This window comes from Camarhynchus parvulus, chromosome 2 (assembly GCF_901933205.1).
Source record: "Camarhynchus parvulus chromosome 2, STF_HiC, whole genome shotgun sequence".
Classification (NCBI taxonomy): domain Eukaryota; kingdom Metazoa; phylum Chordata; class Aves; order Passeriformes; family Thraupidae; genus Camarhynchus; species Camarhynchus parvulus.
This window is the reverse complement of record NC_044572.1, coordinates 130,105,183-130,123,846: the sequence shown is the minus strand read 5'-3', so window position 1 is coordinate 130,123,846 and position 18,664 is coordinate 130,105,183. Positions and strand designations below refer to the sequence as shown.

The window sequence follows — 18,664 nt, the reverse complement described above, 5'->3', positions numbered from 1 at the left end:
AAGGAAACAGTCTGAACAGCTATGTTAGAAATAATGAAATCATACAGACTCCAAGCCATCTCCTCTACAGAACACCTTGACTAAGCAAGGGCTGCTGAAACATTTCTATATTTAGGGGGTTTTCCCCTTATTATAAGGAAGATTCCCTTGCCAGAGAGAATTTGTGAAAAACAAAAAATATCTGACGTAGTCAGCTAAGAATGAATGCCTTACAATGAAAACTACTTATCACAAAAAGAGAGATTTGTTCTTGCCAATGTCTAAAATCACAACATACCTCTGAACTACTGGCAATATATATAAAGATGATTATTCAATAGCTGCTGCTTGGTAAGTTCCTGAGAATGTTATGTTTCCACTAGCCCATGAAATAGGTGAGTCACTATAAAATAATGTTTGATGTTTTGTTTCTGGGGTTTTTTTTTGTTTTAAAGATTACACTAATCAATGCCATGACAATCATCAGAAAATTATATTATTCTTCTTTAACTTCAAATCAGTTTCCTGGTGTTCAGACTACCAAGATTTAATATCCTGCAATTAAAAGAGCAATTAAAGGGAAAAAAAACCCAAAAAAACAACAGCAAAATACACTTCAGCTAGCACCTAGAAAGGGCCAACTGCACTAAAGAGACACAGCCTGAACAAGAGGATAGTTCAGAAAGCAGATGGCCTCAATTAGAAAACTGGGGGAACCAACATTTCAAACAGAAAATTTGTGAACCATCAAGTAACACAAAATGAATAGGAAAAGAAGAAAGCCTTGTGATCATCCAGCCTTGATTCTTTTAAAATACAGGCCGCAGGATTTTCCTCCCGTACTTACACCAGCATGAATCTATCAAAAAAACCCCTGCAGTCTCAAAAAGTTGTTACAATCATAAACTATTTTCAACATAAAAAGCATTATTTTAACTGGAATTTGTTTTGGATAATGGAACTTTTTGAAAAGTTGCATTTTGAACAGATAATACAGTTGACTGAAATATGAGTAGATTTGCCTATTACAAAGAATTTTTTAAGGTTTGCATGTGATTTCTGTTATGAGTTATCTCCCACTCCAAAGTCCACATTAAGCCTTAAGATGATCAGTGACCTTTCAAAAGAATGATTTGAGCAGCATTTGGAAGTCAAGTTGATCTTTGAGACTTCTAGGAGGACAAGACAACACAGAGAATTCATCTGCAGTAGAACCACCATGGAGTCATTTCTCATCTTGATGCTTTTTTTGTTTATATGCTTAAAACTGGGGAAAGCTAAGAAAAATTGGCAACAAACAAAAATACATTCAACATTTGAATATAAAGACTTGCCTGAGAGGTTATATTTGCATTTAACATAGGTGAAAGTAAGAGTAGGTGCCAGATATTATGGCTTACAAAAAGAAGAAAGCATCTTGACACTATGGCCAGGAGGTTCCTGAGCTCCATCTGGTAAGCAGTATCCAAACAGGGAAGCACCCATAGGAGTCCTTCAGCTCTGAACTGGGATTTCAAGTGCAACTGCACTAAGTATCTTTCTAATTGCTAAAGCAAGAAAGCTTTTAATCACCTCAGTGAAACCGAGCATGACTATTAGGTATAGAAGAAAAGTGAAGTGGATTTTACAGAAATGAAGGGCATATCTTTTCCCTTTACATTATGAAAAGACTTACCTGACTACAACTTACTCTTAATGAAAACAGTTTCAAAACAGCAGCAAAGCAAAGTCAGAGTGGGTTTCAAAATTTACACTGTGGTTCACAGCCATTTGAACATAGACTGGCACAATAAAGCTTCAAGTTTTTCCATTCCTTGCAATAGACACTTTTAAAGTACCATAAACGCATAGGAAATAAACATATTATCAGAATATGCTCAATTATATTCAACATGTGCAATTATATACAAACAGCAGAGTAAACATAGTCTTTCAAATTGAAAAGGAGATTAAGGAATGTGACACATACGCATAGAGACGTTTTTATTCTACAGCTAAATCTTACTGCACTACAGCAAACAAGAGTTTCAAAGGAAGAATTGAAGAAATTCTAACAACACTCATCTAATTAACCTGCAGATACTCATGGCACTTTGAAAGTCTAAGAACAAAGCCACCTGGTACAATAAAACTGTGTCATGTTCACCCTGGAAGAATGTGCACAGTTCAATGGGTTCCAGAAAAGATTGGGCAGTATTAGAAAAATCTAAATGACAACATTCATAACTCAGACCAGCTTCAGAATGTAAAATGGAGTGAAATGCACAAATTCAGTTCCCAAGAAAATCATCCATTTTATTTGCACACATGCTTCAAGGTATTCTATTAAAAAGTCTGCAGCTTCTTTTCCTGCAGCTCAGTTTTCTCATCAAGTGCTACCATAGAAAATACAGTATCTGACAGAATGCCTGACAGACTCAATGCTTAATGGCCAAATATTGAAAAAAATGTGTTTTCAGTGAATGCTCTGTGCCATATTTCTTTATTTCATCTCATAACTATGCGTGTGGACTTCCTAGTGCTTACTGCAATGCTGTAAAAATCACCAGCTCTTTTCTGTTGATCATTTCCCCATTCAGTTTTTAAGTTAGAACAGCTTTTTACTGACACTGTTAGCAAGAAACTTGCCTAAAGGCTTACATTCAAACTCAGCAAATCATTCAAATGAAAGCAGTAAAGGAAGTGGGAGGGCATGAGATGCGAAGACTGAGGTCATGACAATAGTTTGGTCCAGTACTATTCCCTTTTTCAGATAGTTTTTTCCTTGCATTTAGGAAATACTCTGTACCTGTGAAGAGAATTTTTCAAGACTTTGTGCAAAGTTACAGAAAGCAAATTTTATGAATTAGAGAAGTAGTTGATCTTATTGCTGAATATGGTAGAGGTACTATCTTGGTGATAAGCTCAAAATCTGCTGGCAAGCTGTGTTTCATTGATAACATATGGGATACTGCAACATACGAATAGACAGCGGCATAAAAGCGATCCCACTGGGAAAGTAGCCTGGACATGAAGTACACATCAAAGCAAGTTTTATAAAAAGCTTTCTTGAAAGACAGAAGATCAAGTGCTTAGCACTTTGGTGATCACAACCACCTCATCTAAGCCCAGTGAACGGAATACAGAGTTAACTGATGAAACCAGGAGCTATGAGAGCTATAGCAAGAAACAATCATATGAGCTTTCAACAGAACTGCAAATGCTGTTACGTCAGTGCCTCAAAGCTTTGCTTTAAAGTTTATGCTCAGTCTAAAACGAGTAGACATAAACATCTATGGATTCCTAATGTCTCTGAAGTGATCTGGTTTGTTGGCACAAACAGTTTATTTTTAGATACAATTTCATAAGACCGTGCCCGGAATAGTGCAGTTCACCCCTCTGAACTGTATGTTATCTTTGTAACACAATTCCACAGCATTTGAAAAGCTCTTGAATACACACAGAAACTACGTTCTTTAAAAGCCAAGAGTGACTCTAAAAGAATCTGCAAAAAGATTAAGTATAACAGATATCTAACAGGTGTTTTACACTGTATACACTACAAAGTCAGATTTGTTTACTGACAGAGCATATCAAGCACAGTCACAACTACTTACAACAGCAATATTCATTGTCAAGCACTTAAAAAAAACACATTTAAATCCTGGGAAGCATAAGCAACAGTATGACTAGTTTAGAAAATAAATACATCAAAAATATAAATCACGCTCCCACTTCCCATTTCCTTTGCTTGTAACAGACCATACCACAAGAAACTGCTTGACTTTTGCTCCTTTTTTACACAAGGGAAGTATCCTTCTGGAAGGCAAGGTTGCCACTACTCTTCATTCTACAGTGTAAAAATGGACTCACGTCTGATCACAAATGACAACAGACTCTTGTGATATCCAAAGTCCCTCTGACAAAACCCCTATTTCATTCAAACTCTGGTCATCCTTTGAAAGTGCAGAAGTTTGAAATTTTTCTTTTTATCAAGTAAACAATTAAACCAAGTTCTTATTTCACTTATTTTGCTGAACTCACTGTAGATGGATGACTAATTTATACCTCACAAATCTGAAGATATTGAAAAGAGTAATTCTGCATCTCAATGAGATGAGTAATCCTAATCTCAATTGAGGCCTGAGTTTCTGAGATAACACAATCATTCAAGGAAAGGAACAGAATTTCGTGTAGTCCATCAAAAGCCAAAATATCAGAAAACACAAAATAAGAAAGCTGAATGGACCCATTTATCAAACAACAGGCACAATCTCATCTTGAGAATGTATTTTTTGCTATCCAAACTGAAACCAAAAGACACCAGATAACTTCCGAGTACAAGCCACTGAGTTGACACTAAATCACCTGATACTGAGACAGCAAAAAATGGATCTTTCCTAAAAGATTTTCTCTGAAAAGACAGCAAAAAGGTAAGGAAAATATTCTGGGAAATAGATGAAAATTGAAATATTATGGACTGCTTGACTTTCTAAAATAGTTAGGAAAGCTATCAGTCAGTTTGAAAACTCTTCTTGGTCTTCTTGGTTTGTAGTAAAGCAAGTGATTAATTTATTAGCATTTTTAATCATTATTATTTTAAAAACTTTCTCCAGTAATTCCAAGTACTAAAATACCTGGCATTCGGTTATATTGCAAACCTGAGTGTACATACAGGAGAACGAAAAATAGTAACTGCTGCAAGAATAAAGCAGCTGACACAGCAGAAGTGCTATATCCAGCTGTGGTATGTCACACAAGCCTGGTAAAGCCAAGCAATCACATGAAGGGAACTCCAAGTCTCATCAGAGTTGCAAAGATGGCTGGCTTCTGTCATGTTGGAACTCTTGCCTTTTGCTCTAAATCATCCAGTATTCACTTAGCTCAGGAAACTGCAACAGTCTACAACATAATTCCACTATTGGGACAATTCATTTGAAGAAGTAAATGGAGCTTCTCAAAAAGATTACACCCCTTAGAGCAATTAAGCTTTTCTTCTTCCAACAGCAGGTTGAGAAAAAAAAGTCCATGTCTTCAAACTGGAAAATTTGAGTAATTACTGGAATAGTAATAGAAACACCCTTTCCAGAAGTCAAGATGTAAAACATTTCTGTAACACTACCCAAGACTTTAATTTCTTTTTAATTTCTGCATCTTCTAGCCACTCCTCTGCCCTGCAGCAACAGATGGGGGGAGGGGACATAAACCTCAGTTCAGAGAAAGCATCTTTAATGAGAAAAACATTTGAAACTACCATGCATGAGACAATTCTACCTATCCATACCTAACTGTTCAGGTCCCCTGTTGTGTATTAAAGAAGAAAAAAGAGGCAAATCAGGAGACTGCATAAAGACTGGAACCATGAAGTTCAATAAAGGCTCGACTATCACAGAATTTGACAAAAATACAGTAAAAGTAGGAAAAAAGCACTAGCAAGATGCAGCAACAAAGCCACAGCATCAAACTGGGAGAAATCAGCATAAGACAGTGTAATATCTGATTTATTCAGCATGCTACACTCAAAACAAAACAAAACAAACAAACAAAAAAAAAACCCACAAAAAACAAACAAACAAAAAACCAAAAAAAGCAAAACACATTTGGTTTGAACTTGATATAGTCATAAAAGAAAGAAACTAAGCTCACTTTGCTAATTTAGATGATCTCCAACTCAAACAAAGGTGTTTCTGGAAATAGTTCTTGTTACTTTCCTTGAATGGCCAGCAGGCCTGCTACAAAGTATGTTTTGGAGAGTGTCAAGCAGGTATAAGAGTTCTTATTTCACATAAGATAAAGATCCCAGAACCCAGGAGCTGTGGTTATACAGAGACCTCTGACATCCCATTAGAATCCAAGATTTTGATTAGCAATTCACATAGTGTGATACATACTTTTATAACACTACACAGTAAGGAATACTTGCCTACAGCAAGTATTCAAAGCAAAATCAATGCAGCTACATCTGCTCGCGACATTTTTAATTTTCTTATTATGCTTCACACAAACAGAAGGCACATTCACAGGATACCATTAAATAACACTGTAACAGAACACATCCCTTTCTATATTAGCTCCTTAATATCTTCAATATAGCAAAATCCAATACTGTAAAGTGTTAATTTAAGAGTTTTCTTGCTTACTATAGCTTCCTGAGAACCTAATGTTTCACTGGCTTTGTCTCCCTTATCATTACTACCTTTTTATGTTACTGTGTATTTCTACTTTTGGTAGAATATTCCTCCAAAAGAACTGCCTGCCTTTAAAGACATAACACTAAGTGAAAAATTAATGGGTAAAAGAGCTCCTATAATTGAAGCTCAGTATTTTCCAGTAAAAATACACTTTCTGTCCTTACCATTACCATGTTACATATAACTTGCACTCATTATATTCTTGACTATGAGACAGACTAGACACGTAGGAAAAACATTGCTCTTGACTGCAAGAAATACAATAATTACTCCTCATACAGTCTGCATTGTTAACAGCTTAACAGCTCTCCCACATGATATGTTCCTGGAGAAGGTATTTTTCTTGAATATCCATGCAATTAAAAAATGGGATTTTGATCTATAATCACTAGGTTTAAAATAATTACAAGGTATAAATGTTTCTTTAAAGCATGATTTAATATAATATGAAATCACATGGGACATCAGACTAAAAATTGCTATTGCAGTACATAATAATCTGGTATCTCTATGGCAAGAATACCATTGGTATTTATCATCTTACCTTGCCACAACAATCAAAATACTCTCACAAATGGAAAGTTATTTTCCATACCATTCACTAGAGTTTATTCCATAGAAGTAACTTTAGATGACACTAGTATTTTTTAACTCTTAGTACTGTAGACACTAATGAGTTTTAAGCAGCAGTCCAATACTTTGGATCTGTCCCACGACTTAAACTCAGTACAACTTTTATTTGATCAACACTATACATATTACATAAACTCACTACTCAAGGTCAGCAGTCAATATTACATATTTGCAAACAGAAAACATGCTTCTACCATGTTTAATAGTTGCTTATTGTTAAATCTATCTACTTTTGATTATGCCTTGGGGGTTTTTTTCCTAAAAACTACTACTACAATAAACACATTTTTACTACAATAAGTTCCTCACAGGAATATTTCCATTTTATCTTTACTATTTTCTCATTTCATTCACATTCCATAATAATCTTCTCAATTTAAAAATGTCTTGATATTTCTTGCCTCATCAAGATGAAAACCCCTAATTAGTCTGTTTCTTTCCAAACTGAAATGTCTAATTCTGAATAAAAAGAGGGAAGATATGTTCTATAAGTCATTCCAAGTTCTTTTAAAGTGATTCAAGTTCTTTCAATAAATAAAAAGAAGTAAACATAATAAAAAAATGTCCAATGATACCATAAACAGAAAACATTATCCCACAATGACCATAAACTACAATCATTTCTTTGTGCTGTAAGACCTGTTTGCACTTTCATTTCCTCTCCGAATATCTCACAACACAAACTAAGTATCCCACAAAATCGGATTCTTTAATTGGAAGGGCAAAAGAAGAGATACTGACTTCGGGAATTTCCACAAATGTCAAACCAGCAGAGAGTGATATTCTAAGCTGGAATTAATTCATGTCATACATCAGTATATTTACTAATCAGAAAGTAGCATGATTTATTTTGTATGTACTGATACACTGACACTCAGGTTAAATCTAGTTGGCATGAGAATTTGAACAGGAAAAAGATTTCAGAGTCTCCATCAGAGAGTGTTAAGACTAGTCAAGATTTCTAAGTTGTAGTTTTGTTTTAACGTTTAATAAGGTCAAAAACAGCAGCAACACACTTGACATATTAGCAGTCTTCCTGTATGTGTGAGAAAGTTGTGATGAAGGTTCTAAACAGAGGTGAACAGTAGTAGGATGAAAGACAGTTGTCATACACTGAAATATGAAAGGGTCTGCCTAGAATGGTGGAAAAGCTTTCTCACTATGAGAACAGTCAAGCAGTGGCAAAGGCTGCACAGAAAGGCAGGAGATTCTTACCCTTGGAGATTTTCAAGGTCTGACTGGGTATAGCCCTAAAGAACTTGGTCTGATCCCATAATTGACTCTGATTTTAACAGAAGACTGAATGGCAGAGACTTCCTGTAGACCCTTCCAACTTGAATTTTCTGACAACCCTATTATTTTTTGCCAGCTACAAAGAAATAGCTTTCTTCTGCTCTTCTGAAGAGCAGTGTTCAGGAAATGGCAGCGACTGGCATCAATACTTCTACTGCAACACCTCTGCACAAACCTTTTTCTTAAAAAACACAGATGTCAAGAAAACACTATGGCCGCCTCATTCATGGTTTATTTTTATATCAGCAACCACTGATGGTTTCCAGGTTCACTCTATACTTGACAGGTTCTCTGGGCCTTTGCACATAGGGAAAAAAAAAAACCAACTCTTTCCTTCTGTTATCTCTGAAGCTTTCTTTTATATGTGCTCTGAATGCTTCTCAGAAAATTCCCAGTTTCTATTATTCAGCAGATTCAAGATTTACGTTCTTCCTAGCCTTCCTGCTGTAACACTGAATTTCAGTAATTTAGGATCAACATGCTCTATTGTTTTTAGAAGCCAACATCTCAATCTCCCTGTAGTTTTTCACCTGATGCAATACCTGGCAGCTAGAACAAGGCAAAAAGGCAGCCTACCTCTCTGCTATCCAAGCACAAGAACAAGCAATAACACCAAACTAGCAGCTGAACAAACAAAACAGGTGCTCTCAGTCACATAGCTATTTGTGCAAATAAACTACTGACTCTGGAGTAAGGGCAATATTTATAGCTCTAAGCTTAGGCGTCTTGGTTTTTTGGTAGCACACCAACATACTCGAGTTTGCTGTTAATTTCAACATAGACACCAAACTGAGCTCTCCTGCAACTCTGAAACAATTCAGCTTAAGAAATTTGTACACATTTATGCACAGCTATGGATTTCATGTATGCATGTATTCCTTTCACAGCCCACTTTATTTATTTTTTTTCTCCTTCACTGTTCTGTTGACAGTATGTATATATTCATTTTCAACACAAAAGACATTTAAAAAGTCTCTTGTGGATTTTGAAGTACATTAAATTCTTTAGCACAACATTAGATATTCAATTTGAGCTCACATGAATGCCTTAAGTATGCCTACCACCATTCTTTCATCAGAATACTGTATGTTTCAATTTCAAAGCTTACTAGTATATATTAATTAGACCAGGAAAAAAAAAGGGCAATCATAGTTACTGGTTTCAATGCCTCATTTCAGGTCACAACAGAGCCGTTGCTTCTGGCAGAGGATTTCTTCAGATACTACTCAGGAAGATAAATCTCACTGATTACGTACTGGAGTGATAAAATGTTCCACCTACCTCCTTTCAGTACAAGTCAGTTCATGACTTAAGAATATCACTGAAAATGTTTACTACAAGAGGAAATAACATCTTATACACAACTATATTAAGCTTAAAAAATTAAGCTAAAGAAGAAATCTCAAGTTCTTAGGTTGCTTATCCATGCTGTTTTTCCATCTGAAAATAGAGTTGATAATCTACCAGAGTTTCACGGAAATGCAACAACATATAAAAACAATACTATTTACATACTGCATTCTGGGCCTACATGAAGGATGAGGACACATGTGGGTAATCATCCACACAAGACAGTAAACTGTTTATACTGTGCAAGTTTCATATAGCTGTGTCCTGCCACTCCCAAGTAACTAGGAGAATACACTCTTACACTTCTATTTTAGACAGAAATTTCAATTCATGCCCCTCCAAATGAATGAAAATTTGTCCATGTTATATGGAACAGAGATTAAAAGCCAGTATGTTTCAAGGAAGTTAGAGTTGAACAACCTGTATTATCTCTAAACTCTGAAATGTTGGTCTTTGGCTGGCTTTTGTGTTTTGGAGACCGGTGGCAAGGGAGCAGGCAAGAGGAAAAAAGTAGTTTTAAAAACAGGGGTATTAGAAAGGCAAGTCACTTATTTTAGTCTTTTTCCTAAGTGGTTAAAAGAACTATGCAGCAGCTCCACAACCCTTTTTTATATGTACACCTGGGAAGAATACTGAATCCTGTTACTTTCCTCACTGTTACCCTGATGTGGTTTAGACCAGATGTTTAAATGTTACAGCATGTACATTTTCTTTTCTTCTTCCAAGGCAAAAGCAAAATAAGAGGAATATTTGACTTCACTCCACAAGAGACCTATTTAATAGTTTGGCGGTTATGTAAGTAAAGGTAGCTTGGCTAAGTCAATGTTGACGACATACAGAACGACATGATCCTAATGAGTTGGAAAATATTGGCTCTCATGAGATTCAACCAGATGCTGCTGCGCTGAGAAAGCTACTGTATTATTGAATTTCATTTTTATGAGGTAAAATTTATTATTCAACCATTAAGGTATCCCACATGAAATCTTGCATAAAATAGTTTTACAGTTACTTTCTGGAAAATAGATTTTATTTTAACTTTAAGACATCATTTACATGAGGGATTCAATGCCTATTTGATCACCTTCAGTAGAGAAATGTAAGGTCTGCAAGCAATTTTCCCAAAAATACCAGATTAATGGAACCGAACTGTCAACAAAATAATGAACTACCTGAACAGGACAAGGAAAAAGTGGTAGCAAGTTCCAGTTTTCCAGAGTAAACTAAAGCCATGTGTGACTGTGTACGTATTTTCTTGGCAAGCTGAAATGGTTAGAAACAGAGTGTTTCAGGTACTTACTAACAAATAATGGAAAAAATATAGAGTACAATTACTCTATAGGATTAATCATGCTCAACCTTTGAAAGATCTTAACTAATGCTGTTTTCCTAATGTTTTGCTATTTTGCACACTTTTATTTTTTAAATTGTATATTAATAATTTCAATAATATTAAATCTATACATGCAATAAGGTAGAAAACACTACTTCAAATTCATATTTGTTTCCACATTTATAGTGACTGAAATGCAGAATCAGGATGTTCAACAAGCATAAGATCTCACACTATTTAACTGACATGTAACATGCTGTTGTGCTTGTATACCAAAAGGATTATAAAGTTAAACCAAAACATATATTTCCAAAGAGTTTCATGTGGATTGAAGACTGCTTTTGTGCTTTTTTTATTTTAAATGTAATGCATTAAAAAGTTAGTAATGCTTTTTCTTGACCCATGAAAAAGAGCAAAAAGCTGTTTGCAGCTGTTTTAGTTTCTGTTTGTTATGCTGCATTTTGTCACTAGTATTCCCATCTATCTTAAGTTTTCTACACTTTTTGTTCTTGCATAACTGTTTCAGGCAGTATGTATCAATCTTGTACTTAAATGATAATACCTACTCGTTCAAGTAGTAAGTTTAACTGTTTATATTATCTCTCTTTTTTAATCTATCTTGACTTCTAAAAATCCTAAAAAGAACTTTTCCCAACTAGACATTTAAATTCATGGATTACAAAAGGTGTAAATGCAATGAAGGGAGTTGAAGGCTTTCAGAAGTTTCATTAAATTCCATATAATTTATAATTAATTTATAATTAAAAATTGCTCTTAGCAGAATTAAATCATCTCAAGCTAAGACAGACACAATATTAAACATGCTTATAAAAATGTCTAGAGCAAAAATCATACATCTTGCCTGACATACTCATTTTATCTGTCCTCCACAAGTGCTATGCTCAGTCAATCACAGTCAATCACACATCTTTTACTGCAAGTTTTACAATAAGAGACCTTCCTAATATGTATGACAAATATAAATTTTAAGTAGAACAGGCACTTCATTTTTAAATTCTGTCAGATACCAAACACACACCACTTGCTTTTGAGACTTCAGATTTTTAATTATTTTTTTTCAGACAGCTTGCCTTTGGGCAAGTTAATTAAAAAATAAACTCTCAGGTGATCTAATGAAGACAACAATCTAATATCAAACTAGGGAACATTTGGGTAAAGTGTCTTTCTCCTAGTAGGAAAAGGTTTCTGAAGAACAAGGGGAGAAAAGTAGATGGGGGACAAGAGTGCTAATCTTCAAGCAATCTTCCCTTTCTGGTATTCCATTAATCTATTACAAAAAAGAATTTGTAGAACCCAGACCTCAGAGAGGTTGCTTTGAATCCCTAGACCTACTTCAGCCTCAATAGCCTTTGAAAGAAGTTTTGGAGCAGGATAAAATTTCTGCTCCAGGTGAAAATTTAGGACAGAACTCCAGATACTGGCAATAAACTCTGTTCAGATGTTTGTGGAAACACACAGTGCAGCGCTCCCTTTTTAAACCAGATCCATAGGTCTTTCAGCCATTACCTAACAAACAGATTCCCAAAGGGGCCTTTGTACCTTGTGAGCCTCTCCACAGCAGGTGAAAGGGCCAATAGTCATGTATTCCTCCCAAAGGTTCCCCCCTCTCTTGCAACTCATGCATCTGTACTTGTCTTCCTATTAATTTTTGGTTTTCTTAACTTCTACTGCTTTTCTACTTTAACTCTTTCTACCTGCTTCTTGTTTTGTATTCCTCTGCTGCTCTCTTCCCTTTTTATTAGGTGATCCTGTTTCTCCTGTTTTTCTTCCTTTACATTTCTTATTTCTATTTTCCCCTATATTATCTGTCCCTCTCCTATAGAATATCTTAGCCCATATTTAAAGCCCATATTATAAGTTTCAGCGACAAAACTGGAAGAGATGGCTGTGTTGGAAAAAGCATATAACTAAAAGCCATAGCACAATGACTGCTGAAAAAGATCTTGGCTGAGAGGTTACAAAGGGTTGGGGTACCACTTCTGAGTTCAGTAATACTGAACTGTTGTATTAAGGAAGCCAAACACTCTCAACAGCATCTGGCACAAAGCCCCAACAAAGACAAAGAGCTCAGCAACAACTGTTTCTGTCCAATAATACCCTTCAATCACACACAAAAAGCAGCAATACAGACATAAGCAGCTGAGAAAGTTGTAGGCTATGTAAACAAATGGCAAACACATTTGAGACTAGCTATGTATGAGGAGCTACCTAGAGAAGAAAACTTTCAAGTCACGGTATATCAGTGAAACAGACGCTAGAACAGATCTGGGTGTGTAGCTAATGCCTAGACCATTTCCATAGGAGGACACATTTCATTCACAAATCACAAAACAAGCATGATGTTACACTGAGTATCAAGAACGTATAAAATCCTGTGAACTGACTATAGCAGTCAGATTTGCTGGAAATCTCGGGATAACAGCAGACCATTACAAATACAAGACGAAATACATAAGCCTTTCTTTAATTTCAGAATAATGTCATGTATAGGGAGGGCTTTTTTATTCACTTTTAACAGGGAAAAAATCTGGATAGAGACATCGCTGTTTGTCCTGCTATATTTCTAATTAGTTAGAAAGATGGCTTTTAGAATTTTGAAAATGTAAACACAGAAGAAAATTTGGGCTGTTGCATTCACGAAACACATAGTTTATGATTCTTTGAAACAGCAGAATGTAATCAATTAATTTCAAGAAAAGGATTGCCTGAAAAATAGAATAAAGTGAAGGTAAGGGAATCTTTGAGTATATTGTTGCTTTTTCCTGCAAGAACACTATAATTTAGTATAAATAGAGTCAGAAAAAGAAAGGAAGGACAGTAAAGAGCAATTTAAAAACAAGCATTTATACTTGCATTACTAGTAGAAAATTAATCAAAGAAATATTAATCCACAACAACATGGAGATGGAAACCTATTTTCTTAAACTATTACTTCTGTGCATAGCCAAAACCAAGTTGTGCTCAGATGGAAAACGCAATACCATGGGAAAAAGGCAATCTTTTCCTTGAGAGTTTAGGTTACACAAGAAAAGCTCATCTGTTCACCCACAAAGATTCTCAAAGACACAATGGCAGGAGGGGGAGCCCAAATACCTCGTCAGGCCCAACACATGAGCCCTGTAAGGCCACTCTGTGCCAGCCTAAAAGAGCACTGGGACATGCAGCAGCAGGCAGGAACTCAACACAAGAATTCCCCAGTAAAACATACAGCAGCTTTTGTTTTATGTTGGAGAAACTAAGCTGAATGTAGTGTTTAACAGATGTGCCTTGTTTACTGGTAAGTTCCTTACTGACTGCATTATCCTCATAGCTACTTCATTTAAAAAAAAAAAGAAGAAAAATTACAAAAGAAAATTTGAAATTTCAACTTCCCTGTGAAAATACAATCAAGTATTTTTAGAGGCTTATACACATACATGTTACTGTTAAAGTGGAAGCTGATCCTAATTACAAGGATGACTTTCAACAAGGCATGATATTAAATTGAATACAACAGTATTCAAATGAACGTAGGAGGATTACAGAATCAACCAAGCCAAAAATTCAGACAAAAGGATTGACAGCAATCATTTCATAGCCTTGAACACAAAGCTGCCTTCAGTCTAGTTAATGCCAAACACAACTACAGAAGTGTAAAATTTACCAGGTGAAGCGTTAAGCCATGAACAAGAGAAGATCAAAATAACTGCATTATATTGTTCATTTTCTTTATTTGAAGTACTTAAAATGTGTGCTCCAGATTTCTATTCTGTACAGATACTGTTAGCAGAGTTGTTTCACAGTTCATTGCATTGATGGACTGAAACATGTTAAATAATAGAACAGGTTAGTTTGAAACTGTGCAAACCCTAAGACCATCTGAAGTGATCAAACAACTGTATTTTCAGATTGTTCTGTGGTATAGATTGTAAACCTACTACCTTTACGAGTATCAGGACGTCACAATCCCATTCTTAGGTGACCCACACAGATTGAAGGAATAAAGATAAAAGTGACTTTCATGAAAGAAAAACCCAATCACTTTAAACACTTATTCCAAGGGTTGCACAAAAATACAACAGTTCTTTTGCAACAATAGATTAACACAGATTTAACTTCAACAAACAGGAGGAGTGAAAAAGAAAAACGGAAAAGATCAAGACATACAGAGCTGAGAGAATTCCAGTGGTCTAATCCACCACTCTGCTTCAAATAATGATTTTCTGCACCTAAATCATTCTCTTAATACATTCTCCACGATTGGCAATCCTGTATATTCCAAAATAATTGTTATTCTTGTTATGGGTTTATTTGCAGCAAATAAACAATAACAGCTCTAAATTATTCTAGCCTGCATAAAAATTTTTTAAAAACTCCACATTTTCTGGATTACTTGAAAACTCTGGCTTCCTCTGTACACTGGTCAAAATCCTTTATTTATTCCCAAAATCTATGGGTGTTTTGTAAAACTATGACAGATAACAACTTTCATTATGCATGTAATCATCACCAACACTTGCATATCTTCAGCAATTTCACAACAGTTAAGTAACATTTATTTATGAAATAATGAGAAACATCTGCAGCCCTTCTAAAGAATTCAATGTATGCCATTGATTAATAAAGCCCTTAATAATCCAGTTTCACCTCTGAATGATCCTGAAGTAACAACATTGTACCGTATAAGGTAGCAAAAGTGGATATTTCAGATGAGGGAAGCATGGAAAAATTATCCTGTATGGGAAAATTAAATGCATCCAGAAATTGGTGCCAAGGAGTGAAGCTGATGGGCTTAGCTTACATCCTGGATTTTAAATATAAGCTATAAATACCCATATACACAAAAAAATTTCTGCCTGTTAGCTGCTATAAGTAAAAAACTGGATTTAAAGGATATAGCTGTATGGACACTCACTAGCAGTGCTCTGTACCACAATAAACAACCAAAAGCATCACATATTTACCTGAAGTTTGGAAAACCTCATTCAGTAAAGCTTCGTTTACCACCACTGAACTGACATTTCCAACAGGATGACACCAGCTCTGATAAATAGTTTGAAGCAGAAGGGTTTGAGCTCTAGTTGCTTGAACTGTCAAATTAGGGAGCTCAAAAATGCATTCTGTTAGTGGGACATGAGCTCGCTTGGTCCTGTTTAAAATAAAAGAAAAATGGAAAATCATTACTCTGGCACATAAAAATAACCATTTTAAAACTTAGTCACAGAATATTAGAGTACAAGCAGTTAGTTTGTAATGTTGGAACTGTGTGCTTATTAGATTTCTTAGATCAGAGCTGATTCTACTTATTCTGAAATGAAACCTAAATAGGAATCATTACATGATTTAACTTTATATCTCTCTCCAGAATGTGAGAGAAAAAAACTTAACTTTTTATCTAATTATCCCTTGAGTTGAAAATATTAAATGAAAGCAATTCCATGTGCTCCCATCAAAAGAAGAGCTACTCAAAATTATGCAGATACTAAAAACACCTGTTCAAAAGCTGAATGTTCCAGATCTTTTTATTTACAAAGCTTACAGTGCATCACTAAATGACATATGGCTAGTGACCCAAAAAACATACAGGCAATATTCCTACATCAAAATACAAACAAGCCCACATTCTGTATTTTGCTAACAGAGCTCATTAAGTGATTATACAATTTTTTTCAATGTCTTATCTTTTAACTGGGGAGGAGCAACAGGAGGAGACAGGCATTCAACAGGGCAAAGTAAAGGACTTTTGTTTGGGAAATAAATTCCTTTGTGACAATATAATCCACCATCAACAAGAATGCTTTACAAAAACTATAGCTAAGTCAGTAATTTACTTCTTCCTAATTTACACACTATTACCAGAAATCAAGCAACAGATTGATTTGCTACATTCAACAAAAACTATAAAGGTTCTTTAGCCCTCTCAGTTTGGAGCCTTTTCCTGTATCATGTTTTTAACATTATCATTCTTGCCCTAATCACCTCCCACTCCACCACTGAAATGTACTTTTTCTCCTATTTAGCATTATTTTCTCTAATGTCCTACATGGCACGAGGGCTGGAACTAGATGATCTTTAAGGTTGCACCAAATCTTAACCATTCTATGATTCCATGAAATTTAAATACTGATCCATGTACTAGCTCATTCTCATTCTGGAGCATCTCCTCCATTAGAAAATTTTAGGGACATGTTTAAAGCCCCTTAAAATCAATAGTAGGTAAATGTTCCACTGGGAATCAGAGCCTCAAATGAGGCAAAGTTGCTGAAACTGCACACAAAATCCACTGGCCCTGAAGAAAAACATGCTTACTGAAATGCTCAGGGACTGAAAATGTAAAGATGTGCAGACATTCAATGACTCTTCAGATCAGCAAAATCAAAACCTTCCAAGGAACTCTCAGAAGCAGCCATAATACACCACATCACCTATATAGGCCCAAAAGAAAATGCTAGCAGCTGCGAGACCTAACATATGTGAGATGGTACTGGCAGTAGAGACTCTGCAGGAGGCTCCATGAATTAAGAAGCAGGCAATTTATGATGCTCAAATTCTAAAACCTTCAGCAGCATGAAATGACACAAAATTCTGGTAATAAGGAGTAGACTTCTTGAATATTCTGCATCTGATTGTGAGAGTGGGCCTTCACCAAGACAACTGTGAAGAGAAAAATACGACATCACTTCTCAGACCAGGATCACTATCTCAAGATGAAGAAGAGAAATAAAATATTCTGCTGCTAACACTTCTGGCCCATAAGTTGCAGATGCAACTTATGAAGCATGGTTTAGAAATAAGCATTCTGAACACCTGAAGACATCTCTCAACCACTGTGTTTACACGGTGGTACAGCTAAATATAATGTCATCTATTTCAATTTAGACTTGGCCATACAAGCATTCGCCTCAAGTCCTAAACAGAGCTCCTTCCTTTAATTCCTTGTCAATACCAGCAAAGAGCTGGTAAGTGAAAACCATCTTCTCTGGACCAAGAGGAATTAGGCTCAGTGTTAGATACCTACAGTAAAAACAAATATCCACACCTAACACGGTGGTCTAGAACCTTTTAGGTAAATCAAAATATAACAGCACTTGTAGACACAGCAGACAGATATCCATTCCTTCAAGATGTGAGTATTACAAATTTAATGTCTCTGCAGGTCACTGTTTCTGCCCACTGCTTATAAAGGGACATTACAACACTTCTCAGCTGTGGATGTCCGCACCACAGATCAAAGTGTCACATAAAGCCTATCCACAATAGCCATCGCTCCTCACTATTTTAATATGAAAATAAAAACTGATTCTTATGAAAGAAGATACTCATGAAAGATTTTCAGAAATTGATGTAAATACAGATGAAGGACAAAGAACAAACAAAAACAGATGTTGTAACCTTCTGCAATAGCAATCAGTATTGTTTAGAATGAGGTTTTCCAACCTCATAAAGCTTGGAATCAGGATTACCTGTCTCAAAAATGCTGAGAAGGGGGAGGAAACCAGAAACAAGACTGCCTCTGATTTGCAACTCATTTGAAGCTAATGACACAATTATGCTGCCAGCTTCAAATGCCATTTGCAGAAAAAACCACGAACGAAGGAAAAACATTTCATGTTTATATGGAAGAACTCAGCCTTGTGTTTGGTAGTAGAAATTTCTTTCATATGAACACAGACCATGCTCCACAACACCTCCACAAAAAGAGCGGTCTCCTGTTTGAATAAACCTATCCATCTTTGAAGTCTGAATCTACCTATAGGTACAGCCTTTGGTGCTAGAAAAATCAAAACTCATTACAGGTCTTTAAAGAACACATCTTATATTAAGCCTTGTTTGGTTTTTTGGGGTTTTTTTTGGGTTTTTTTGTTTTGTTTTGTTTGTTTGGGTTTTTTTGTTTTGTTTGTTTGTT

The 18,664-nt window shown here is 35.5% G+C and overlaps 1 protein-coding gene across 1 annotated transcript in view; it reads right to left on the bottom strand.

The window, feature by feature from the left end:
• VPS13B (vacuolar protein sorting 13 homolog B) overlaps nucleotides 1-18,664 on the bottom strand; it is a 430,139-nt gene that overhangs the window by 318,869 nt on the left and 92,606 nt on the right. Inside the window, 1 exon segment of the mRNA XM_030963535.1 lies at nucleotides 15,723-15,907. Within this exon segment, the coding sequence (XP_030819395.1) occupies nucleotides 15,723-15,907 (185 nt within the window).